This window comes from Odontesthes bonariensis, chromosome 12, assembly GCF_027942865.1.
Source record: "Odontesthes bonariensis isolate fOdoBon6 chromosome 12, fOdoBon6.hap1, whole genome shotgun sequence".
In the NCBI taxonomy this organism is placed as follows: domain Eukaryota; kingdom Metazoa; phylum Chordata; class Actinopteri; order Atheriniformes; family Atherinopsidae; genus Odontesthes; species Odontesthes bonariensis.
In genome coordinates, this window is record NC_134517.1 from 36,042,311 (window position 1) to 36,067,516 (window position 25,206).

Below are 25,206 nucleotides of genomic sequence, written 5' to 3' on the forward strand. Positions count from 1 at the left end.
GTCACCAGCAGGTGTAAAACTCCTTCTTCCTGTTCCTGGGAGCATATATCAGGGCGTCTGAGGTCACCAGCAGGTGTAAAACTCCTTCTTCCTGTTCCTGGGAGCATATATCAGGGCGTCTGAGGTGTAAAACTCCTTCTTCCTGTTCCTGGGAGCATATATCAGGGCATCTGAGGTCACCAGCAGGTGTAAAACTCCTTCTTCCTGTTCCTGGGAGCATATATCAGGGCGTCTGAAGTCACCAGCAGGTGTAAAACTCCTTCTTCATGTTCCTGGGAGCATATATCAGGGCGTCTGAGGTCACCAGCAGGTGTAAAACTCCTTCTTCATGTTCCTGGGAGCATATATCAGGGCGTCTGAGGTCACCAGCAGGTGTAAAACTCCTTTCTTCCTGTTCCTGGGAGCATATATCAGGGCGTCTGAAGTCACCAGCAGGTGTAAAACTCCTTCTTCCTGTTCCTGGGAGCATATATCAGGGCGTCTGAGGTCACCAGCAGGTGTAAAACTCCTTCTTCCTGTTCCTGGGAGCACATATCAGGGCGTCTGAGGTCACCAGCAGGTGTAAAACTCCTTCTTCCTGTTCCTGGGAGCATTTATCAGGGCGTCTGAGGTCACCAGCAGGTGTAAAACTCCTTCTTCCTGTTCCTGGGAGCATATATCAGGGCGTCTGAGGTCACCAGCAGGTGTAAAACTCCTTCTTCCTGTTCCTGGGAGCATATATCAGGGCGTCTGAGGCCACCAGCAGGTGTAAAACTCCTTCTTCCTGTTCCTGGGAGCAGATATCAGGGCGTCTGAGGTCACCAGCAGGTGTAAAACTCCTTCTTCCTGTTCCTGGGAGCATATATCAGGGCGTCTGAGGTCACCAGCAGGTGTAAAACTCCTTCTTCCTGTTCCTGGGAGCATATATCAGGGCGTCTGAAGTCACCAGCAGGTGTAAAACTCCTTCTTCCTGTTCCTGGGAGCATATATCAGGGCATCTGAGGTCACCAGCAGGTGTAAAACTCCTTCTTCCTGTTCCTGGGAGCATATATCAGGGCGTCTGAGGTCACCAGCAGGTGTAAAACTCCTTCTTCCTGTTCCTGGGAGCATATATCAGGGCGTCTGAGGTCACCAGCAGGTGTAAAACTCCTTCTTCCTGTTCCTGGGAGCATATATCAGGGCGTCTGAGGTCACCAGCAGGTGTAAAACTCCTTCTTCCTGTTCCTGGGAGCATATATCAGGGCGTCTGAGGTCACCAGCAGGTGTAAAACTCCTTCTTCCTGTTCCTGGGAGCATATATCAGGGCGTCTGAGGTCACCAGCAGGTGTAAAACTCCTTCTTCCTGTTCCTGGGAGCATATATCAGGGCGTCTGAGGTCACCAGCAGGTGTAAAACTCCTTCTTCCTGTTCCTGGGAGCAGATATCAGGGCGTCTGAAGTCACCAGCAGGTGTAAAACTCCTTCTTCCTGTTCCTGGGAGCATATATCAGGGCATCTGAGGTCACCAGCAGGTGTAAAACTCCTTCTTCCTGTTCCTGGGAGCATATATCAGGGCGTCTGAGGTCACCAGCAGGTGTAAAACTCCTTCTTCCTGTTCCTGGGAGCATTTATCAGGGCGTCTGAGGTCACCAGCAGGTGTAAAACTCCTTCTTCCTGTTCCTGGGAGCATATATCAGGGCGTCTGAGGTCACCAGCAGGTGTAAAACGCTTTTAAAGCCATTGTGTGAAACAATAACAATGAGAAATGAATTCAGAACAGTTTAGATCTATTTGTGCAACAGGTCCATTTCAGCGCCACAAAAAGTACGTAGAAGAAGAGTTCTGTTTGGTTTGAAGAGGAGAGAATTCAGGAGGCAGGACCCAGGTGAATGTCATCTCCACTGCGACCACCAGGTGGCAGTAATGGTCACACTCGGTTTGAACCACTTTCTGTTCAGGTAAGCCTGAGGGGAAACTGTACCTGTGCAATAAAAACCAGCTGACAGCTCAAACCTTCGCCTCTGATTGGTTCTCAGGTGGTGATGTCACACTGACCGTGTAAGGTGAGCTTGGCCTGCTGCAGCGCCTGGATGTGGGTGCTCAGCTGACACTTCTCCACCTCCGACTGCGACAGCTGCTTCTGCTGCCGGCTGAGCTGCAGGTGGAGCGACACCGACAGAGACCTGCAGCCAGGCAGAGGAGCGGGGAGTAAACACATCTGTAGGTCAGGCGGGCCAGATGTTTTGGGGTGTTTTGGGGTACCTGAGCTCCTGCAGCTCCTCCTCCAGCTCCACCCTGTGCCTCTGCAGGCTCTCCTGCTCGTCCTGCAGCCTCCTGCTGTCCCTCTGCTGCTCCCCCTGCCGTCTGTCCCGCCTCTTCACCTCCTCCTCCAGCTGCTGCAGCTGCTGCTGCACCTCCGTCAGCTGCTCGCACACCGAGGCGTGCTGGGAGGACAGCTGAGGAACACACACACACACACACTCCTCAGACACGAGGCAGGTCTGCATGGATGGCGGGATCTTCGTGCCACCAGGTTGAGCGCGCAGTGACACTGATTGGAGCGCACAGATCTATCTGAAGGAACAATAATTTTAACTCTGACAAACTGCTCGCTCTTGGCTCTGTGTTGGCCACCAGCCAATCACAGACTGGTCTTTTTCATCCAATCAAAGCTTGGATGAAATTGGATGAAACTCACCACAATCACCATCTAATTCAAAAGAATGTATTAACATTAAGAAATAATCTGACCAGTGAAATATCACCCAAAGAATGAAAAGGCAAATTGGTGCAGACATAATGTAATAAATACATTTGTTTATTACAATCACATCAATTGATTGATTTATTTTTTTTATTTATTTGTTTATTTAGTCTATTATTATTATTATTATTATTAGTTAGTTGTAGTATTTTTTACTAGAATTGGTATTATTATTGTTGTTGTTAATACCAATCATTGTAAATATTTAAAAAATTTGGAGCTACTTGACTCATTTGAATTTCCCCATTGGGGGATGAATAAAGTATTTTTATATTCTATTCTATCTCTATCTCAGGTATGCTCACCATACAAATGACCTGATGTCAGATTTTTCAGTTTTTTTTAAGCAGCATATTTATTTGAATTGATTTTATGCATCTGTCATTTACCCAAGTCTCTCTAATGCCCCTTTTCCACCGAACATTTTTGTACCAACTCTACACGGTCCCACTCTACCCTGATTGGGAGCTTTTCCACCGCGGGTTGAAGGTGGGACCCGTTACAATTTTGAGCCCTGGCAAGTACCTCCTTCAGAGGTGGGTCTAGTTGGTGCTAAAACGTCACGTGATCAGTGGTGTCCACTGATTGGTCAGGTGAAATTACGTAATACACGCAACGAAGCTCGGGGAGCTTTAAATAATCACCCGCCGTATGAAAACACACCTGCGAGAGCAACAGAGAGTAAACAGAACTACGAATATGGAAGACCAGAGAAGGAAAGCCAACCCATGGACAGTGAGCGAGGTGCAGACCTTTCTGTGTGGTGGCCGAGGACCGCATACAGAAGCAACTGGACGGAGCAACACGAAATGAGAAGCTAGCCATGGCTATCACCGGAATTCTCAGCAGTGCCGAGACAAGCTGAAGAGCTATTACCGGCAGGTAAAGGACCACAACAGCCGGAGTGGGTCAAACAGAAAGACATGGAAGTGGTTTGACCAAGTGGACGGCATTTACGGTCACCGCCCGGCGAACGGCGTGGATTTGGCGCCGTCTTTGTTGGAGGCGATGGAAAATAGTAAGTGTTGTTCTTATCCCCTTGGTGCAACGCTCATATCTTAACAAATCAACGCTGTTTTGGAAGGCTAGCACAGTGTCTCACCTATGCGGTTACGTGTATGCGGTTCGTATGTTCACTTTTTTTTTTTTCCCTCAAGACTCGATTTGTGCAACCGATGAGTGTTCGGTTGCTGAGGTCAGCGAAGATCCTCCAACCCCGCAGGCTTCAGAACCGACACTGGCATCGCAATCTGAGACTACTCCTGCTGTTTACTTTTGTACTGTATTTTTTAATAAAGAGCTTGGTTTAACTAAACAATATGGATTGTCAACTGCATTACACATTACACTCCATCTTGTGTTTAACCGTGTTTAATCTTTTGAATAACCGCGGCGTGACACTTTGTAGTCACCTGAAACCGACGTCACGTTAGTGGTGAACGGGCCAACTCCGCCCACTTCCAGGCCACAGTTTGGGTGGAAAAGAAAATGTTACTGGTGCCGTGTGGTGTAGTGTCAGGCTATATCGAGCCGAGTAGAGTAGGGCTAGCTTGGCGGTGGAAAAGGGGCATTAGGCTTCAAAATTCTAAAAATGTACCTTGTTATCTTCTCTTGTGTCTTTCATAACTCTTTCCGTTTAGAAACTTGCGCTTCTTGGTGCAGTCCTTTGATTTACTGCTTGTGATTGGCTGTTTTTCATCGAACTGAACGTAGTTTTTGCAAGGCGTGCTTTGATTGGATGAAAAAGAGCAGTCTGTGATTGGCTGGTGGCGAGCAGTTTGTCAGAGTTGAGCGCATGTCCGAGCACCTATGAGAGAGCGTGTGTGAGACTCATACGCACACGCTTAAAATTATTGTTCCTTCAGATAGATCTGTGCCCTCCAATCAGTGTCACTGTGCGCTCAACCTGGTGGCACAAAGATCTCGCCATATGCACGGAGCAGGTCACATGACTGTCACCTCCTATTTACCTCCTCCAGCTGCCGTCCCTCCATCTGTTTCTCCTCCTCCAGGGACACCAGCTTTCTCTCCTTCTCCTCCAGACTTCTGTCCAGCTCCATCTCTCGTGCTCTCAGCTGACCGATGACGCCGGCCTCCGCCTCCCCCTGAGCTCTGGATTAAAACGTTTATATTCTGGATTAAAGAGTTTATATTCTGGATTAAAACGTTTATATTCTGGATTAAAACGTTTATATTCTGGATTAAAACATTTATATTCTGGATTAAAACGTTTATATTCTGGATTAAAACGTTTATATTCTGGATTAAAGAGTTTATATTCTGGATTAAAACGTTTATATTCTGGATTAAAGAGTTTATATTCTGGATTAAAGAGTTTATATTCTGGATTAAAACGTTTATATTCTGGATTAAAGAGTTTATATTCTGGATTAAAACGTTTATATTCTGGATTAAAGAGTTTATATTCTGGATTAAAACATTTATATTCTGGATTAAAACGTTTATATTCTGGATTAAAACGTTTATATTCTGGATTAAAACGTTTATATTCTGGATTAAAACGTTTATATTCTGGATTAAAGAGTTTATATTCTGGATTAAAACGTTTATATTCTGGATTAAAGAGTTTATATTCTGGATTAAAACGTTTATATTCTGGATTAAAGAGTTTATATTCTGGATTAAAGAGTTTATATTCTGGATTAAAACGTTTATATTCTGGATTAAAACGTTTATATTCTGGATTAAAATGTTTATATTCTGGATTAAAACGTTTATATTCTGGATTAAAACATTTATATTCTGGATTAAAACGTTTATATTCTGGATTAAAACGTTTATATTCTGGATTAAAGAGTTTATATTCTGGATTAAAACGTTTATATTCTGGATTAAAGAGTTTATATTCTGGATTAAAACGTTTATATTCTGGATTAAAGAGTTTATATTCTGGATTAAAACGTTTATATTCTGGATTAAAACGTTTATATTCTGGATTAAAACATTTATATTCTGGATTAAAACGTTTATATTCTGGATTAAAACGTTTATATTCTGGATTAAAACGTTTATATTCTGGATTAAAACGTTTATATTCTGGATTAAAGAGTTTATATTCTGGATTAAAGAGTTTATATTCTGGATTAAAACGTTTATATTCTGGATTAAAGAGTTTATATTCTGGATTAAAACGTTTATATTCTGGATTAAAGAGTTTATATTCTGGATTAAAGAGTTTATATTCTGGATTAAAACGTTTATATTCTGGATTAAAACGTTTATATTCTGGATTAAAACGTTTATATTCTGGATTAAAACGTTTATATTCTGGATTAAAGAGTTTATATTCTGGATTAAAACGTTTATATTCTGGATTAAAGAGTTTATATTCTGAATTAAAACGTTTATATTCTGGATTAAAACGTTTATATTCTGGATTAAAACGTTTATATTCTGGATTAAAACGTTTATATTCTGGATTAAAGAGTTTATATTCTGGATTAAAGAGTTTATATTCTGGATTAAAGAGTTTATATTCTGGATTAAAGAGTTTATATTCTGGATTAAAACATTTATATTCTGGATTAAAGAGTTTATATTCTGGATTAAAACGTTTATATTCTGGATTAAAGAGTTTATATTCTGGATTAAAACATTTATATTCTGGATTAAAACGTTTATATCTGGATTAAAACGTTTATATTCTGGATTAAAGAGTTTATATTCTGGATTAAAGAGTTTATATTCTGGATTAAAACGTTTATATTCTGGATTAAAACGTTTATATTCTGGATTAAAACGTTTATATTCTGGATTAAAGAGTTTATATTCTGGATTAAAGAGTTTATATTCTGGATTAAAACATTTATATTCTGGATTAAAGAGTTTATATTCTGGATTAAAATGTTTATATTCTGGATTAAAACGTTTATATTCTGGATTAAAACATTTATATTCTGGATTAAAACGTTTATATTCTGGATTAAAACGTTTATATTCTGGATTAAAACGTTTATATTCTGGATTAAAACGTTTATATTCTGGATTAAAACGTTTATATTCTGGATTAAAACGTTTATATTCTGGATTAAAACGTTTATATTCTGGATTAAAGAGTTTATATTCTGGATTAAAGAGTTTATATTCTGGATTAAAACATTTATATTCTGGATTAAAGAGTTTATATTCTGGATTAAAACGTTTATATTCTGGATTAAAATGTTTATATTCTGGATTAAAACGTTTATATTCTGGATTAAAACGTTTATATTCTGGATTAAAACGTTTATATTCTGGATTAAAACGTTTATATTCTGGATTAAAACGTTTATATTCTGGATTAAAGAGTTTATATTCTGGATTAAAACATTTATATTCTGGATTAAAGAGTTTATATTCTGGATTAAAATGTTTATATTCTGGATTAAAGAGTTTATATTCTGGATTAAAGAGTTTATATTCTGGATTAAAACGTTTATATTCTGGATTAAAACGTTTATATTCTGGATTAAAGAGTTTATAATCTGGATTAAAACGTTTATATTCTGGATTAAAGAGTTTATATTCTGGATTAAAACGTTTATATTCTGGATTAAAGAGTTTATATTCTGGATTAAAACATTTATATTCTGGATTAAAACGTTTATATTCTGGATTAAAGAGTTTATATTCTGGATTAAAACATTTATATTCTGGATTAAAACGTTTATATTCTGGATTAAAATGTTTATATTCTGGATTAAAGAGTTTATATTCTGGATTAAAGAGTTTATATTCTGGATTAAAACGTTTATATTCTGGATTAAAGAGTTTTTTGGTTTGGAGTTTAAATGTAAAGTTGGGGGTAAAGTTGGGGGTTAAATTGGGGTTAAAGTTGGGGGTAAAGTTGGGGGTAAAGTTGGGGGTAAAGTTGGGGGAAAGTTGGGGGTAAAGTTGGGGGTAAAGTTGGGGTAAAGTTGGGGGTTAAGTTGGGGTTAAGTTGGGGGGAAAGTTGGGGGGAAAGTTGGGGGGAAAGTTGGGGTAAAGTTGGGGGTAAAGTTGGGGGTAAAGTTGGGGTAAAGTTGGGGGTAAAGTTGGGGGTAAAGTTGGGGTAAAGTTGGGGGTAAAGTTGGGGGTAAAGTTGGGGTTAAAGTTGGGGTTAAATTGGGGGTAAAGTTGGGGGTAAAGTTGGGGGTAAAGTTGGGGGTAAAGTTGGGGGTAAAGTTGGGGTTAAACCTACCTGAGCAGGCTGCAGTCGGTGTTCAGAGCTTTGACGTCTCTCTGCAGAGCGCTGACCTCTGACCTCAGAGCCTGCAGCTGTGATTGGCTGTCGGACAGTTCAGACTCCACCTGGGAAAATTATGTGATGGATCCACAGTGAGCTGCTGAGAAGCCTTTGAGCCAGGCACCGGTTCCAACAGGAAGTCCTACCTGCAGCAGATGGTTGCTCAGATCTCTCTTATCCGAGGCCAGAGCAGCGTTCAGGGCGGCCATCTTCTCCAGGGCGTCCCGTCCCTCCTCCACCTCCCTCCTGAGGAGACTCTCCGAGGTCGAGAGATGCAACACGCTCTCCCTGGACTGAAGAGGAGACAAGGGGGAGGAGACAAGGGGGAGACAAGGGGAGGAGACAAGAGGAAGGGGACAAGGGGGAGGAGACAAGGGGGAGGAGACAAGCGGGGAGGGGACAAGAGAGTTGTTATAAAAGCAGGAGTGGAAGTGAAGGATTCACCTTCAGGTTTAAAGACTTCCTTCTTAACATCAGCATCAGAACCTTCTGCAGGGCGTCTCTGGCGTCAGCGACCTCTTCTTCTGCTCTCTGCCTGTCCAGCTGCTCTCGATCCAGCGCCCCCTGCAGGAGGAGGTCAGTAACACAGGAGGAGTATTTAGAAACATCCCTTTAAGACACCCCTGAGCAGAGCCGTGCAGAGCTGTGGAAATCTCTGATTCTGGTTTTTACCTTCAGACTGTGGATCTCTATTCGCTGCAGAGCTTCTCTCTCCGTCAGCTGGACGTTCTCCAGCAGCTCCGTCTCCACCCTGAAACAAACCCAGACAGCTGAAGCTAAACCAGAGCAGAGCCCACTGTGGCCGTCAGCAGCAGAGCAAAATGAGTACCGTCGGTGCGATTCCGTCTCCAGCTGTCGGTTCTTCTCCTCCTGTCTGTCTCTTTCTCTCCTCAGTCTGTCGTTCTCCCTCTTCACCTCCTCCTCCCTCCTCTGCACCTCCTCCACCTGCAGACGCAGGGAGGATGACGCCTCCTTCTCTCTGTCACACAGACACAGGAGAAATCTGTTCAACTATGATCACACACAGTCTGAGTCACAGTTCTTCTTCTCTTGTGGCAACGCTTCGGGACCCTTTGACCGCCACGAAGCCGCTGAATAAAAGTGTAAGAAATTGTACAGGAAGCACAAAAACATAACTGGACCGGACTGAGCCCTCTAAAAACCAGGAGGTATATATTCTGTGCGTTTTTACAAGTTTTTAAGAGCCTGCGGGAACCCTGTTATAATTACTAAGAGATTTATATTTATTTTTCATGGTGTTTTCATGACATCTGTGAGCGGCCCAAACGACAGAGCGGCGCCTGGTTTGACGGTTGGAAACAGAAACCATAACTCAGCGTGAGGCTGGATCTTTGTGCTGAGTCACACGAACAGGCACAAAACACACCGAAACAAACTGGAACATTGGCGTCCAACCAGCAGGGGGCGTGGCTTCTCAGAGGGTAACGGTGTGTGTGCGTACCTGCTCAGGATGTCCACCATGCGCGTGAGCTCCTGCTGGCTGTGCACGTGCAGCTGCTGGTTGTCGTCTTCCAGCTGTTTCAATCGCAGCTGGAGGGCCGTGTTCTCTTCGCCAAGCCGCCGCAGGTTAAGCTCCGCCCCCTGACACACACACACACACACAGGCTGTGTTCGAAACCGCATAATTCTCCTACTACTCATACTGAAACTACCCAAGATGCAACGTAACGTGACGTCGCCGATCGTCATTTCCTGTCAAAACGGCAGTTTCAAGCTAGCTACAACGAGGGCAGGTTCACTTCCTGTTTTCAAAACAAAAGCACCAATTGTATGGTAATGGCTTTCCCTATGATAAAAGGCAACGGGTATTTTATTTTGTGAAAATAACCGGAAGTGTGTTGCTCACTGCGGCTAGCTTTAGTAGCGCCGAATTCGTGGGAACAAAATTGTAAACAGCCGGTATTTTGTCAGATTTTCAACACGTTGGGGATCTAAACGACTACTTTCTCACCTGAAAATGTTTCAAATGTTGCTAAAGTTTACAGAGTTTAGAGCTTAAAGGGACACTGTGTAATATATTAAGTCATTTATTAGCTCAAATCAACATATTCATTCATAAATTAGTCCTCATTGGTGTAAAATTATCTCTGTCAACAATCTCACTTAAGCCTGATTCTTACTCGGCGCAACCTCGCTTTGACCCATTCTTACTAGCTGGTCGCAAATGGCGCAAACGGTCACGTGACCCAAAATTCCGCCACGCCCCCCGTCGCAAGCTAAAAAATCCTCGCGCGTCGCAAGGGCGCGCACACAACTTTTTTTCTGACTTCGCGCGAGCTCAACCGTAAACAGCTGACCAAGAGAAAGGAAACATGAACACTGCAGAGACCGCGGTGACCGAGAGGGTGCGCCTCTACAAACATCTGTACGACGCGTCTATGAAGTTACACTGGGACAACACGGCAGTGTCGAATTCCTGGGGGGAAAGCTCTGAGATACATATACAGTTCTACACCCAGAGTAAATTCATTCCGCATCCGCATCAGATGTGCCAGCCTCTGCTGACGTGACACCACAGGTGGCATTGTGTATGCTTTCTTCGTCCGGTTCTTCAGCTTGTTTCCTCAACAGTGACGCCCGCTGGTCTGGAGAGAACTGCAAATGTGACGCATACTCGGCGCAAACTGCGCTTATGAGCTGAAGGAACTGTGAAGGGGCTGGCGCTTTCGATGACGTCATTAATGGTTCTCGAGCCAGAACAGTTGCGCGGTTGCGCCGAGTAAGAATCAGGCTTTATCCTCCTGAGCGAAGAATCACATACCGCCTGCCGTAGTTCAACAAGTTGCAACGCACATTTGAAAACGCGAGGCGCTAGAGAGCAAATTCATTCGACTTTGCAAAATAAAATTGCACCACTAGATGGCGGAAGAAATTACAGTGTCCCTTTAAGCGAAATCAGCTTCAGGCCGGCTGATTTCGGCTCGGGCAGGAGCGAAATGCATTGATGGTATACGCTCTGCATACTGTCTGATCGATGAGTATGTAGTATGTAAGTATGTAGTATGTAAGTATGTAGTATGCAGTATGTAGTATGTAGTATGTAAGTATGTAGTATGCAGTATGTAGTGTGTAGTATGTAAGTATGTAGTATGCAGTATGTAGTATGTAAGTATGTAGTATGTAAGTATGTAGTATGCAGTATGTAGTATGTAGTATGTAAGTATGTAGTATGCAGTATGTAGTATGGAAGTATGTAGTATGTAAGTATGTAGTATGTAGTATGTAGTATGTAGTATGCAGTATGTAGTATGGAAGTATGTAGTATGGAAGTATGCGGTTTCGAACACAGCCACACACACTGATGCAGTCAGCCCTCTGTGACCTCTGACCTGCAGCAGGAAGTGTGGGCGCGTCACTGACCTGCAGCTCCTCGCTCCTCCTCTGCAGGGCGCTCTCAGCCTGAGACAGGACAGACAGCAGGGAGGACAGGTCCAGAGCGAGGACGCCGTCTGGGGCGGCGCCGGGGGCCCGGCTGCAGCTGAGGACTCTGTACTGAACACACAGCACACACACACACTGAGCTCCACCTGCAGCAGCAGCTGCAATTGCAGCAGCTCCACCTGCAGCAGCAGCTTCACCTGCAGCAGCAGCTCAACCTGCAGCAGCTCCACCTGCAGCAGCAGCTACACCTACAGCAGCTCTACCTGCAGCAGCAGCTTCACCTGCAGCAGCAGCAGCTACACCTACAGCAGCTACACCTACAGCAGCTCCACCTGCAGCAGCTCCACCTGCAGCAGCTTCACCTGCAGCAGCAGCTACACCTGCAGCAGTAGCTACACCTACAGCAGCTCCACCTGCAGCAGCTACACCTGCAGCAGCAGCTACACCTGCAGCAGCTCCACATGAAGCAGCATCTCCACCTGCAGCAGCAGCTCCACCTGCAGCAGCTCCACCTGCAGCAGCTCCACCTGCGGCAGCTACACCTGCGGCAGCTACACCTGACGGAGCTCCACCTGCAGCAGCTCCACCTGCAGCAGCTCCACCTGCAGCAGCTCCAACTGCAGCAGCTCCACCTGCGGCAGCTTCACCTGCGGCAGCTACACCTGACGGAGCTTCACCTGCAGCAGCTCCACCTGCAGCAGCTCCAACTGCAGCAGCTACACTTGCAGCAGCTCCACCTGCAGCAGATACACCTGCAGGAGCTCCACCTGACGGAGGCTCGGCAGCTCAGAGACTCACCAGTCCGATCACAGCCTGACCGACCGACTGCAGCCTCCTCTCTGTTTCTTTTTGACGCTCCACCTCCTGCAGGAGCTCCTCCCTGTGATCCTCAACAGCCTGCAGGGAGCAGCCGAGATCCTCAAGCCTACCGGAGAGAGAGGGGTAAGAGAAGGAGGTGAAGGAGGTGCAGAGCCTGAATCCACATGATCAGGATCTACTTTTACCTCTGCTGCAGCTGCAACACCTCGGACTCGTGGAGGAGCTTCAACTCCAACATCTGTTGCTCCTCCCTCTGCTGCTCCCTCTGCTGCTCCCTCTGCTGCTCCCTCTGCTGCTCCCTCTGCTGCTCCCTCTGCTGCTCCCTCTGCTGCTCCCTCTGCTCCTCCCTCTGCTCCTCCCTCTGCTCCTCCCTCTGCTCCTCCCTCTGCTCCTCCCTCTGCTGCTCCTCCCTCTGCTCCTCCTCTTCCAGCTCCAGCCCTCCAATAGAGAAGATTCTCAGAGTAGAGGTAGAGGTAAGAGGAGAGAGAGAGGCCGAGGAGTCGGGAGGGGGGAGGACCAGCGTGGAGCAGAGAGGAGGAGAGAGGGGGGAGGGGGGAGGGAGGTCAGGAGTGAGTCTCAGGGAGGAGGTGAGGGAGTCACAGCTGGAGAGGAGAGACGAGGAGAGGCGAGAAAACTCGGCTCGCAGCTGCCACAGATCCCTGCAGACACACACAGGTTAGTTAACTAGTCATAGGTTAGTTAACTAGTCACAGGTTAGTTAACTCGTCACAGGATAGTTAACGAGTCAGGGGTTAGTCAACTAGTCACAGGTTAGTCAACTAGTCACGTGTTAGTTAACTCGTCGCTGGTTAGTTAACTAGTCACTGGTTAGTTAACTAGTTAGAGGTTAGTTAACTAGTCACTGATTAGTTAACTCGTCACTGGTTAGTTAACTAGTCAGTATGACGGTATGAACAGGTGTGAAAGTGTGTGAACGGGTATGAACGTGTGTGAACAGGTATGAACGTGTGTGAACAGGTATGAACATGTGTGAACAGGTATGGACGTGTGTGAACAGGTATGAACGTATGTAAACAGGTAGGAACGTGTGTGAACGGGTTTGAACGTGTGAGAACAGGTATGAACAGGTATGAACGTGTGTGAACGTGTGTGAACAGGTATGAACGTGTGTGAACAGGTATGAACGTGTGTGAACAGGTATGAACGTGTGTGAACAGGTATGAAAGTGTGTGAACAGGTATGAACGTGTGTGAACGTGTATGAACGTGTGTGAACTGGTGTGAACGGGTGTGAACAGGTATGAACGTGTGTGAACAGGTGTGAACGTGTGTGAACAGGTGTGAACAGGTATGAACGTGTGTGAACAGGTATGAACGTGTGTGAACAGGTATGAACATGTGTGAACAGGTATGAACGTGTGTGAACAGGTATGAACATGTGTGAACAGGTATGGACGTGTGTGAACAGGTATGAACGTATGTAAACAGGTATGAACGTGTGTGAACGGGTTTGAACGTGTGAGAACAGGTATGAACAGGTATGAACGTGTGTGAACGTGTGTGAACAGGTATGAACGTGTGTGAACAGGTATGAACGTGTGTGAACAGGTATGAACGTGTGTGAACAGGTATGAATGTGTGTGAACAGGTATGAAAGTGTGTGAACAGGTATGAACGTGTGTGAACGTGTATGAACGTGTGTGAACTGGTGTGAACGGGTGTGAACAGGTATGAACGTGTGTGAACAGGTGTGAACATGTGTGAACATGTATGAACGGGTGTGAACGGGTATGAACGGGTGTGAACGGGTATGAACGGGTGTGAACGGGTATGAACGGGTGTGAACGGGTGTGAACGGGTGTGAACATGTATGAACGGGTGTGAACGGGTGTGAACAGGTGTGAACGGGAATGAACGGGTGTGAAAGAATGTGAACGGGTGTGAACGGGTGTGAACATGTATGAACAGGTGTGAACATGTATGAACGGGTGTGAACATGTATGAACGGGTGTGAACATGTATGAACGGGTGTGAACATGTATGAACGGGTGTGAATATGTATGAACAGGTGTGAACGGGTGTGAACGGGTGTGAACTGGTGTGAACGGGTGTGAACGAGTGTGAACATGTATGAACGGGTGTGAACAGGTGTGAACGGGTGTGAACGGGTGTGAACAGGTATGAACGTGTGTAAACGGGTATGAACGTGTGTGAACGGGTGTGAACAGGTGTGAACGTGTGTGAACAGGTGTGAACGTGTGTGAACAGGTATGAACGTGTGTGAACGTGTGAGAACAGGTATGAACGTGTGTGAACAGGTATGAACGTGTGTGAACATGTGTGAACAGGTGTGAACGGGTGTGAACAGGTGTGAACGGGAATGAACGGGTGTGAAAGAATGTGAACGGGTGTGAACGGGTGTGAACATGTATGAACAGGTGTGAACATGTATGAACGGGTGTGAACATGTATGAACGGGTGTGAACATGTATGAACGGGTGTGAATATGTATGAACAGGTGTGAACGGGTGTGAACGGGTGTGAACTGGTGTGAACGGGTGTGAACGAGTGTGAACATGTATGAACGGGTGTGAACAGGTGTGAACGGGTGTGAACGGGTGTGAACAGGTATGAACGTGTGTAAACGGGTATGAACGTGTGTGAACGGGTGTGAACAGGTGTGAACGTGTGTGAACAGGTATGAACGTGTGTGAACAGGTATGAACGTGTGTGAACGGGTGTGAACGTGTGAGAACAGGTATGAACGTGTGTGAACAGGAATGAACGTGTGTGAACATGTGTGAACAGGTATGAACGTGTGTGAACAGGTATGAAAGTGTGTGAACGGGTATGAACGTGTGTGAACGGGTATGAACGTGTGTGAACGGGTATGAACGTGTGTGAACGGGTGTGAACTGGTGTGAACGGGTGTGAACAGGTATGAACGTGTGTGAACGGGTGTGAACATGTATGAACGGGTGTGAAGGGGTGTGAACAGGTGTGAACGGGTGTGAACGTGTATGAACGGGTGTGAACATGTATGAACGAGTGTGAAGGGGTGTGAACAGGTGTGAACGGGTATGAACGGGTGTGAACATGTATGAACGAGTGTGAGCGTGTGTGAACAGGTATGAACGTGTGTGAACAGGTATGAAAGTGTGTGAACAGGTATGAACGTGTGTAAACATGTGTGAACGGGTATGAACGTGTGTGAACGGGTGTGAACAGGTATGAACAGGTGTGAACGAGTGTGAACGGGTGTGAACGGGTTTGAACAGGTGTGAACGGGTGTGAACATGTATGAACGGGTGTGAACATGTATGAACGGGTGTGAACAGGTGTGAACGGGTGTGAACATGTGTGAACGGGTTTGAACGGTTGTGAACATGTGTGAACGGGTGTGAACGTGTGTGAACGTGTGTGAACGAGTGTGAACGGGTGTGAACGGGTGTGAACGGGTGTGAACGGGTTTGAACAGGTGTGAACGGGTGTGAACATGTATGAACGGGTGTGAACATGTATGAACGGGTGTGAACGGTGTGAACATGTGTGAACGGGTTTGAACGGTTGTGAACATGTGTGAACGGGTGTGAACGTGTGTGAACGGGTGTGAAGGGGTGTGAACTGGTGTGAACGGGTGTGAACAGGTGTGAACGGTGTGAACATGTGTGAACGGGTGTGAACAGGTGTGAACGGTGTGAACATGTGTGAACGGGTTTGAACGGTTGTGAACATGTGTGAACGGGTGTGAACGTGTGTGAACGGGTGTGAAGGGGTGTGAACTGGTGTGAACGGGTGTGAACAGGTGTGAACGGGTGTGAACTGGTGTGAACGGGTGTGAACAGGTGTGAACGGGTGTGAACGGGTGTGAACATGTATGAAGGGGTGTGAACAGGTGTGAACAGGTGTGAACGGGTTTGAACGGTTGTGAACATGTGTGAACGGCTGTGAACGTGTGTGAACGGGTGTGAAGGGGTGTGAACAGGTGCGAACATGTGTGAATGGGTATGAACAGGGGTGAACAGGTGTGAACGGGTCTCTTGTCTCACTGGTTTCCCGCCCTGTGCCCTGATCTGTGGAGCAACAGACTGAGGACTGACCTGTCGGCGGCGGTTTTCACGGTGCGACAGTGCTGCCTCAGGGTGACCACAGATCTCCAAACCGACAGCAGCCGAGCCTGGTGTTGGCCCACGTGACCCGACCGACTCTAAACACACACGTCTTAGTTAATGTTGTCTTGGTGTGAACGCCTAACCTTTGAATCAAATACACACCTCCTTCTCTCTCTGCCAGTCAGCCTCTCTGTGCTCCGCCTCCTCCACGGCTCTGGTCCAATCACCCGTCAGTTTCTGGAGGTCTTCCTTCAGGGTGCGGTTGGCCTGCTCTGATTGGCCGAGCTGCTCCCGGAGGAGAGTGTTGGTGTCAGCCAGACTGACGGACCTGGAGATAAAACATCATTGATAAATAAATCACCACATTCAGAGCCAGGTTCAACAATATCCGACACCAACATCAGAAAATCAACGCAAATTAGAAATAAAGTTAAGATTAAAACTGTTTACAGAGACTGCACCTCTGCTGTTCCTCCTCCAGCCTGATGAGGGCGCTCTCCAGAGAGTCATTGTGTTCATCTCTGATCCTCTGCTGTAAAACAGATAACACCTGAGCGGTTCTGCTGTGGTTCTGCTGTGGTTCTGCTGTGCTATGACTGACCTCAGTGCTGAGCAGCTTCATGCGTTCGTCCTGCAGCTGCAGATCCAAACGCTGACATCGATCCCTGTACTCGACCACCTGCAGACCAACAGGTTCAGGTAAAAAATGTGCAGACAAAACCACCACAATCATTCTGCAATAATCAATAAATAGAATTATAATAAAGTAAATAAACACTTTCAAGTCTTCTTCTGAAAATTCTTTCTCAAAAATCTCAGAAACAGGAAATAGTCCAACGATACGCGGCTCCACCTTCAGAACACCGAGGCTGGGTTCGAAACCGCATACTTCTCCTACTACTCCTCCTAACTTTAACTTTTTTTAAGTTCCCGGATGCATACTAGATTCTCCTAAATGTTGGGTATGCATCATGAGGTTACTACTCATACTCAAACTACCCAAGATGCAACGTAACGTGACGTCGCCGATCGTCATTTCCTGTCAAAACGGCAGTTTCAAGCTAGCTACAACGAGGGTAGGTTCACTTCCTGTTTTCAAAACAAAAGCACCAAGGAGGTGAACTGCCTTGGGTATCTGACAGCCCGACGGAGAACTTCGAAAGGACGGAGAGCTGACGGAGAAGCATACTGAGGCCTTTACACAGATCACAGTTACAGCGCCTCCTGTGGCCTCACCTTGTTCTGCAGGCGATGGATCAGCAGCGCCTGTCGGGCCTCCCGCTCCCTGCCCTCCCTCAGCTTCCTCCTGCATGTCCTCTGCTCCTCCTCCTCCCGCAGAGACAGGCCGAGCGAGGGAGAAACTGTCTGGCACAGCTGGAGACAGAGACAGATGTGAGGCTAACTTCTCCTGATTTAATTTCATTTAATTTATTATTTATTTATTTGAATAGGGACAATGCACATTAATGAACATCAGTATAAAAACAAATGTAAATATGCCGGATTATAGCTACAAAGCTAGTTTTCATCCGTAGTCCCTAGGCAGGCAAATACACAAGAAAGAAAATACATAAGAAAAAAATATAATATACAATAGAAGCATCACAGAGAATGTTTAGAGTCTAATGGTCACATGACCTCCTCCCCACCCTGTCGTTCAGAGCTCTGCTCCTGGACCTCAGCTCCTCTTTCTCAGCTCGACTCTCTGCCAGTTCCTCCTGCAAACGACACACCTCCTGTTCAAGCTCCGCCTTCTGTTGCTGCCAGCCAATCAGCAGCCCAGACTCCATGCTGGCAGAAAGACACACAGACGTTTTTATAAACGACTGAAGGACTCCTTCTGATCTGTCAGACAGCTCCTGCTGTTCAGGCATCATCTGTCCATCTCAGACGTTCACCGATTCTGAACCATTCAGGCAGGAAAAAGGCTCCTAACTCAAGGGATGAACCAGTGTTGTGTCCACATTTTAAATTGGATCTTTAGGCACTTTGTTCCCAGCAGCCTGTCACAGAGACACATCATTTGTTCCCATTTCTTTAGCTGCATCTGTGAAAAACAGCTTCATAGTTTCAACTTTTTTGTACATTTACGTTTAAAACTGCTTTCAGTTACCAAAAGAGTCAAATTAATATAAGAAATTCAGTTTAAAAAAAATCCTAATCCCAAAAAATGTACGTTATCACGTCTAAAAGTAGGAAAGTAGGAAAAAAACAGACAATAATAAGAATTATATGTTATTCAACATCAAGAAAAAGTAAATAAGATTCAATTTAAAGCTTAAAAAAGGAATATAAGATATAATCTAATGACTAATTATGGAACAATTCATATAAATGAAATGATTAAAGTGTTTTATGCCACCAGAAATGAATAATCTAGAAGCTCTTTGTGGGTTTTAGACTGGAATTAAGATTTGTTCCCGTTTCTTTAGCTGCATGTGTAAAAAACAGCAAAGATAACACAGTGTGACAGACAGAAAACAGGATTTCTGCAGCAACAAGGTGATTCCCAAAGAGCTGTTAGCTGAAAACTTGGCATATCTCAGCATGGTGTGCAGTGTGTCCTTAAAACATTTGAGGAAACTGGACAAGTGGAGGACAGAAGAAGAAGTGTCAGGCCTAAAGAACTATCTCCAGCAGATGAACAGGATCTGAAAGTGATGTCCTTAAGAAAGAGGAAAACATCCAGCAAAGACCTGACACAGGAGCTGAGAGATGCATCTGGACCTTCAGCTGATCCATCTGCTGTTGGCCCAAGCCTCATCAGAAATGGGCTCCATGGAAGGGTGGCTGTCAGGAAGCCGTTCTTAAGGAAGGGAAACAGGGAGAAAAGGCTGAGCTGGGCCAAAGGACTCAAGAAGTGGGCTGAAAATCAGTGGCAGCAGGTCTGATGGAGGGATGAATCCTCCCCAGAGCCCGGAGCTCAACATTACTGAAGCAGTGTGGGATCATGTTGGCAGAGAACGCAACAAAAGGCAGCCCACATCCAAAGAAGAGCTTTGGGATGTCCTTCAAGAAGCCTGGAGAACTATTCCTGAAGACTCCTTATGGAAAGGACAGAAAGCTCGTCTGAGAGGGTTCAGGCTGTGCTGGAGGAGAAAGGAGCTCAGAGCAGATATTCACTTTAAAGCTGCTCAGAACTGAACTAACTCTGGTTCTGCCTCAGATTCTGGGTTTATGTTCATGTTGGAACATGTTTCAGTGAATCTCTGCAGCTGTTACCATGGAAACATCTGCAGATATTCACTTTAAAGCTGCTCAGAACTGAACCAACTCTGGTTCTGCCTCAGATTCTCGGTTTATGTTCATGTTGGAACATGTTTCAGTGAATCTCTGCAGCTGTTACCATGGAAACATCTGCAGATATTCACCTTAAAGCTGCTCAGAACTGAACTAACTCTGGTTCTGCCTCAGATTCTGGGTTTATGTTCATGTTGGAACATGTTTCAGTGAATCTCTGCAGCTGTTACCATGGAAACATCTGCAGATATTCACTTTAAAGCTGCTCAGAACTGAACTAACTCTGGTTCTGCCTCAGATTCTGGGTTTATGTTCATGTTGGAACATGTTTCAGTGAATCTCTGCAGCTGTTACCATGGAAACATCTGCAGATATTCACCTTAAAGCTGCTCAGAACTGAACTAACTCTGGTTCTGCCTCAGATTCTGGGTTTATGTTCATGTTGGAACATGTTTCAGTGAATCTCTGCAGCTGTTACCATGGAAACATCTGCAGATATTCACTTTAAAGCTGCTCAGAGCTGAACTAACTCTGGTTCTGCCTCAGATTCTGGGTTTATGTTCATGTTGGAACATGTTTCAGTGAATCTCTGCAGCTGTTACCATGGAAACATCTGCAGATATTCACTTTAAAGCTGCTCAGAACTGAACTAACTCTGGTTCTGCCTCAGATTCTGGGTTTATGTTCATGTTGGAACATGTTTCAGTGAATCTCTGCAGCTGTTACCATGGAAACATCTGCAGATATTCACTTCAAAGCTGCTCAGAGCTGAACTAACTCTGGTTCTGCCTCAGATTCTGGATTTATGTTCATGTTGGAACATGTTTCAGTGAATCTCTGCAGCCGTTACCATGGAAACATCTGCAGATATTCACTTTAAAGCTGCTCAGAACTGAACTAACTCTGCTTCTGCCTCAGATTCTGGGTTTATGTTCATGTTGGAACATGTTTCAGTGAATCTCTGCAGCCGTTACCATGGAAACATCTGCAGATATTCACTTTAAAGCTGCTCAGAACTGAACTAACTGTGCTTCTGCCTCAGATTCTGGGTTTATGTTCATGTTGGAACATGTTTCAGTGAATCTCTGCAGCTGTTACCATGGAAACATCTGCAGATATTCACTTTAAAGCTGCTCAGAACTGAACTAACTCTGGTTCTGCCTCAGATTCTGGGTTTATGTTCATGTTGGAACATGTTTCAGTGAATCTCTGCAGCTGTTACCATGGAAACATCTGCAGATATTCACTTTAAAGCTGCTCAGAACTGAACTAACTCTGGTTCTGACTCAGATTCTGGGTTTATGTTCATGTTGGAACATGTTTCAGTGAATCTCTGCAGCTGTTACCATGGAAACATCTGAAACTGTTACAGTTAACCGGTCCAGGTGTTTGGGATAAGTGTTGGAAATAATCCGCTTTAATTCGGCTGTTTAACTGCAGAAGCAACAGTTGGTTTAATTGATCGTTTAGTGACCAGAACAGGTTCAAAACTTGAGCTGAACCGGATCCAACGTTCCCATTTAACTGTCCCAACTGCCTGAAAAACAGGTCTCTAACCCGGATTAACGGTTGCGATTGTCCAGATAGCGGCTAACGTTAGCTGGTTAGCATGCTAACGGCAGAATCACTGAGAACACAGATCGTACCTGCAGCTGCTGCCCGCGCTCCTCCGACAAACCGGCACCGTGAGCCCTTTAAACAGTTTAACGGGGAAAAAATCCGGTGCTGGTGTCAGCACATTCAAACCGGGAGCCTCAATTTCCACCCGGAAACCGACTGTCACGTGACACCATCGAAAAAGAACCGCTAACGGTCCCCACAGCGACGCCTACAAACCGGAAGTGGCATTACGCACTTCTCTGATCAACGGTAAAAAAAAAATAAAAAAACAAACAACTAAAGTTAACCATTACACATGAACACGACGATTAAATGTCTCAAATAATTAATCAAAATGTGGTTGTTTCTCACAAAACCTACGGAAGCCGAGAGCGAACGTGATACGTATGAACTTTTTTTCTGATGGTTTTCTCGAGATAACGAGATAAATAACTCGTTATCTGGAGAAAACGATAACGGTATGATTGGTGTGTGTTAAACCTGCTTCCATTCTTCTAATGCTTGTCACACCAGCGGGATTTGCTTTGTGCATTTTCACAAACGCTCATAGGGTGATATGGGATGGGAGCCATGCGAAGTGCGGATTGATGGTGACATGGTGCGACTGTGGAACAGACTCATCAACATGTCTGACAACAGATTTGTCAAACAAATTTTTTTGTGGAACCTTTCAAAAAATAGTCGTTGGACAAAGGAACTTTCCAGAATATTTCATGGAGTAGGTCTCCAATCCATATATAGAAATAAATCATCCTGTAGTGTTAAACAAATTAAGATAACATTATTTCAAAATTATAAACAAAATTGGGCAGAAGAAATTCTGCACAAACCTAAACTGAGAATGTATTGTTTGATAAAGTCTAAAGTCTACCAACAGGAGCACTAAGTGCCCCTGAACCTCAGCAGAGCGCAGAGCTCTGTTTGTGGCATGTTGCCTCTGGCGGTTGAAACTGGACGTTTCCATGCAATCCCAGAGGAGAACAGGAAGTGTCACCTGTGTGACTTAAAGGTGGAAAATGAGATGCATTTTGTGTTTTACTGTCCTTTTTAGCATGTATTTGGTCTTAAGCTCTTCCTTAAATTGACCTTGGAATTTGTTTTCTATGTTCGATGAGCGCAGACTAACATATTTGTTTAGTGAAAAAGTGTTTTATTTAGCCCAATATGTGTTGGAAGCTTACCAACAGCCCAGGGGCGCTTTATGTCTGAGTGGGGTGGTTGTCTACTGAGGACCGTATGTGTTGGATTAGCAATTATGGAGATGTTCTTTTGACTATTGCTTTTTATTACTTATGGTGTGTCTTGTAAGCCCATGCGGGCTGGGCACCTTTTTGGTGCATGACACCCTTTAACAAAATAAACAAAACAACAAACAACATGGGGTACTTTATTCAGTTTTCAATGAAAGGGGGGTAAAAACATAGACAAATGGGTAAACCTTTGCCAGAAATTACAGAAGCCCAGAGCGGACTTGGTACTATAAACTTTTTTCTGATGGTTTTCGAGGCCCCTTTTTCTCCCCAGTCTGCCCCTGTTTATATGTGTTTATATGTATTTCTGACAAAGGTTTTTACCCATTTTTACCCCCCTTTCATTGAAAACTGAATAAAGTAGCCTATGAATCAAACATGGAATGTGGAGCGCTTGTGTAACAATTCTGCTTGTGAAAATGCACAAAGCAAATAATCAGACCAGCGACGTGGTGTCATTAGGGTTTACCCATCACCTATTTACAGAATTATTCATAGAATTACACACATGCATTATTCATAACAACTTACACTTCTGAGTCCTCTACGGCTGGTGTGACAAGCATTTGAAGAATGGAATCAGGTTTAACACACACCAATCATGCCGTTATCGTTTTCTCCATCAAAAAAGAAAAGTTTCTACGTATCACGTCCGCTCTGGGCTTCCGTAGTTAATAGCTGCAGTAAAAACAAAAAAAAATGAACATTCCCGTGTTTACCTCAGATTTGGGCTTTAAACCATAGAAATGCTGCTTTCCCCACATCTGAAGTGTTTCATATTTTTGGAGACTGTTTGAACCATGTTTGTTTGTTGTTTGTTTGTTTGTTTGTTTGTGTTCACCTTTGCCACACTGCCCCCTGCAGGGCTCCTGCAGCTCTACGGGGCAGCACCGCTGTGTTTGAACCATGTTTGTTTGTTGTTTGTTTGTTTGTTTGTTTGTTTGTGCTCACCTTTGCCACACTGCCCCCTGCAGGCCCCCTGCTGGCCCCCTGCTGGCCCCCTGCTGGCCCCCTGCAGGCCCCCTGCTGGCCCCCTGCAGGCCCCCTGCAGGCCCCCTGCTGGCCCCCTGCTGGCCTCCCCGGGGCAGCGCCGCTGTGTTTGAACCATGTTTGTTTGTTGTTTGTTTGTTTGTTTGTTTGTTGTTTGTGTTCACCTTTGCCACACTGCCCCCTGCTGGCCCCCTGCTGGCCTCCTGCTGGCCCCCTGCTGGCCCCCTGCTGGCCCCCTGCTGGCCTCCTGCTGGCCTCCTGCTGGCCCCCTGCTGGCCCCCTGCTGGCCCCCTGCAGGCCCCCTGCAGGCCCCCTGCTGGCCCCCTGCTGGCCCCCTGCTGGCCTCCCCGGGGCAGCGCCGCTGTGTGTTCACCATCATTAGTTCCCTTTGGCTCCCTTTGACGCTCTGTTTGGGATATCTGCCTCAGCGTGAGCTCACATGGTCCCTGGCAGCCCCTCCCCCTCTTCCTCTCTCTCTAAATGCCAAAGGCCTCTCACCCCTCAGTCCAGATTTAGACCTCAGCGTCTCTCGGAGCCAGCTGTCCGAGGCTGGCCACCGGTTCGCAGATCTCCTGCAGTCCTTCCTCGCCATGTCCAGACTCCTTCATCTTCAGCGCCTCTTCATCTGACGTGGTGGCAGATCCTAGCTGGGCTCATCTTTGATGCCCCGGACCTCGCCGCTCAGACCTCTCAGACCTCTCAAACCTCCTCTGGCTCCCCTTCCTCAGTCATGGAGGCGTTTGCAGAGGTAAGACGCTGAGCTAACCTGCACGCCGGATCTCTCTGTGAACGCTGGCATGTTTGTCTGAACATAACTGAGAGGCTGCAGAGGAAAAACCCCTCAGGTGCTCCAGAATGCCACTTATTCTTCTTCTTCTTCTTCTTCTGATGAAGCGCAGCACGCAGACAGGACTGGCCGGCGTGGGAGTTCTCAGCTGCTCTGAGTTCACATGCTTTTTCCTTGTGGGACTTTGTTTCTGGGCTTTTCGACAGTTGAAACTAACCAAACGACTTCCTGGGAACTTCAGACGGTGTGAAACACTGGTCTCTGAATGCGTTTGCAGGGAAATGGATCCGGTTCTGGTCTGATGTGTGAAATGTGGATCAGGTTTAACTCTGCTCTGAGGTTGCAGAGCCATGACTGAGAGTGAATCGGTTTAATGCGTCAGCTGCTCGGCGTCCCGACGCTTCGGCTCATTGTGTCGACATGAGACCCGTCCTGACCAGAGGCCGGTGCGGATATCATGATGCTGCATCTCATTTATGGGACAATGCACAGTGATTTAAAGCCTCCAGACATGTAGTTAACCTTTAAAACCAGGTTTCCATCGCTGTTTCTGACTCATATTTATGAGATTTATGAGATTCTGAGGAAGAAAGGGTGGTAAACAAGTGGTTAACAGGTGGTTAACAGGTGGTAAACAGGTGGTAAACAGGTGGTTAACAGGTGGTAAACAGGTGGTAAACAGGTACAGATGGTTAACAGGTGGTTAACAGGTGGTAAACAGGTACAGATGGTTAACAGGTGGTAAACAGATGGTTAACAGGTGGTTAACAGGTGGTAAACAGGTGGTTAACAGGTGGTAAACAGGTGGTAAACAGGTGGTTAACAGGTGGTAAACAGGTGGTTAACAGGTGGTAAACAGGTGGTAAACAGGTACAGATGGTTAACAGGTGGTTAACAGGTGGTAAACAGGTGGTTAACAGGTGGTAAACAGGTGGTTAACAGGTGGTAAACAGGTGGTTAACAGGTGGTTAACAGGTGGTTAACAGGTGGTTATGACTTGTTTTGAGGAAGACTTGATGCTCTTCCACATAAAACAGACCTGTGCAGATGATGGGATGTTTGCCTCCTCTCAACCATCCTG

The 25,206-nt window shown here is 45.6% G+C and overlaps 2 protein-coding genes across 4 annotated transcripts in view; one reads left to right on the top strand and one right to left on the bottom strand.

The window, feature by feature from the left end:
* The window catches only part of LOC142396987 (uncharacterized), a 33,769-nt gene extending 12,511 nt beyond the window's left edge, over window positions 1–21,258 (bottom strand). The window contains exons 1-19 of the mRNA XM_075480309.1: window positions 21,125–21,258; window positions 17,888–18,029; window positions 17,475–17,612; window positions 16,840–16,917; window positions 16,700–16,770; window positions 16,401–16,566; window positions 16,227–16,333; window positions 12,352–12,825; window positions 12,146–12,272; window positions 11,327–11,458; window positions 9,408–9,547; window positions 8,775–8,924; window positions 8,618–8,696; window positions 8,432–8,509; window positions 8,092–8,238; window positions 7,901–8,010; window positions 4,692–4,833; window positions 2,220–2,413; window positions 2,013–2,140 (exon numbers count right to left, since the gene is read on the bottom strand). Coding sequence (XP_075336424.1) covers window positions 2,013–2,140; window positions 2,220–2,413; window positions 4,692–4,833; window positions 7,901–8,010; window positions 8,092–8,238; window positions 8,432–8,509; window positions 8,618–8,696; window positions 8,775–8,924; window positions 9,408–9,547; window positions 11,327–11,458; window positions 12,146–12,272; window positions 12,352–12,825; window positions 16,227–16,333; window positions 16,401–16,566; window positions 16,700–16,770; window positions 16,840–16,917; window positions 17,475–17,612; window positions 17,888–18,028 — 2,602 coding nt within the window. The 5' untranslated portion in view covers window position 18,029; window positions 21,125–21,258. The remainder of the gene's footprint in view (window positions 1–2,012; window positions 2,141–2,219; window positions 2,414–4,691; window positions 4,834–7,900; window positions 8,011–8,091; window positions 8,239–8,431; window positions 8,510–8,617; window positions 8,697–8,774; window positions 8,925–9,407; window positions 9,548–11,326; window positions 11,459–12,145; window positions 12,273–12,351; window positions 12,826–16,226; window positions 16,334–16,400; window positions 16,567–16,699; window positions 16,771–16,839; window positions 16,918–17,474; window positions 17,613–17,887; window positions 18,030–21,124) is intronic.
* Window positions 16,865–25,206, top strand: part of prkag3b (protein kinase, AMP-activated, gamma 3b non-catalytic subunit) — a 39,800-nt gene continuing 31,458 nt past the window's right edge. For 2 of the 3 annotated variants that reach the window (XR_012772568.1, XM_075480307.1), the window contains exon 1: window positions 23,664–24,086. Coding sequence is in view for 1 of the 3 variants with exons in the window: in XM_075480307.1 (XP_075336422.1) it covers window positions 23,778–24,086 (309 nt within the window). In the remaining 2 variants the exon portion in view is untranslated. Of the gene's footprint in view, window positions 16,938–23,663; window positions 24,087–25,206 lie in introns of those variants that run through there. The other variant, XM_075480308.1, reaches the window with a different exon arrangement.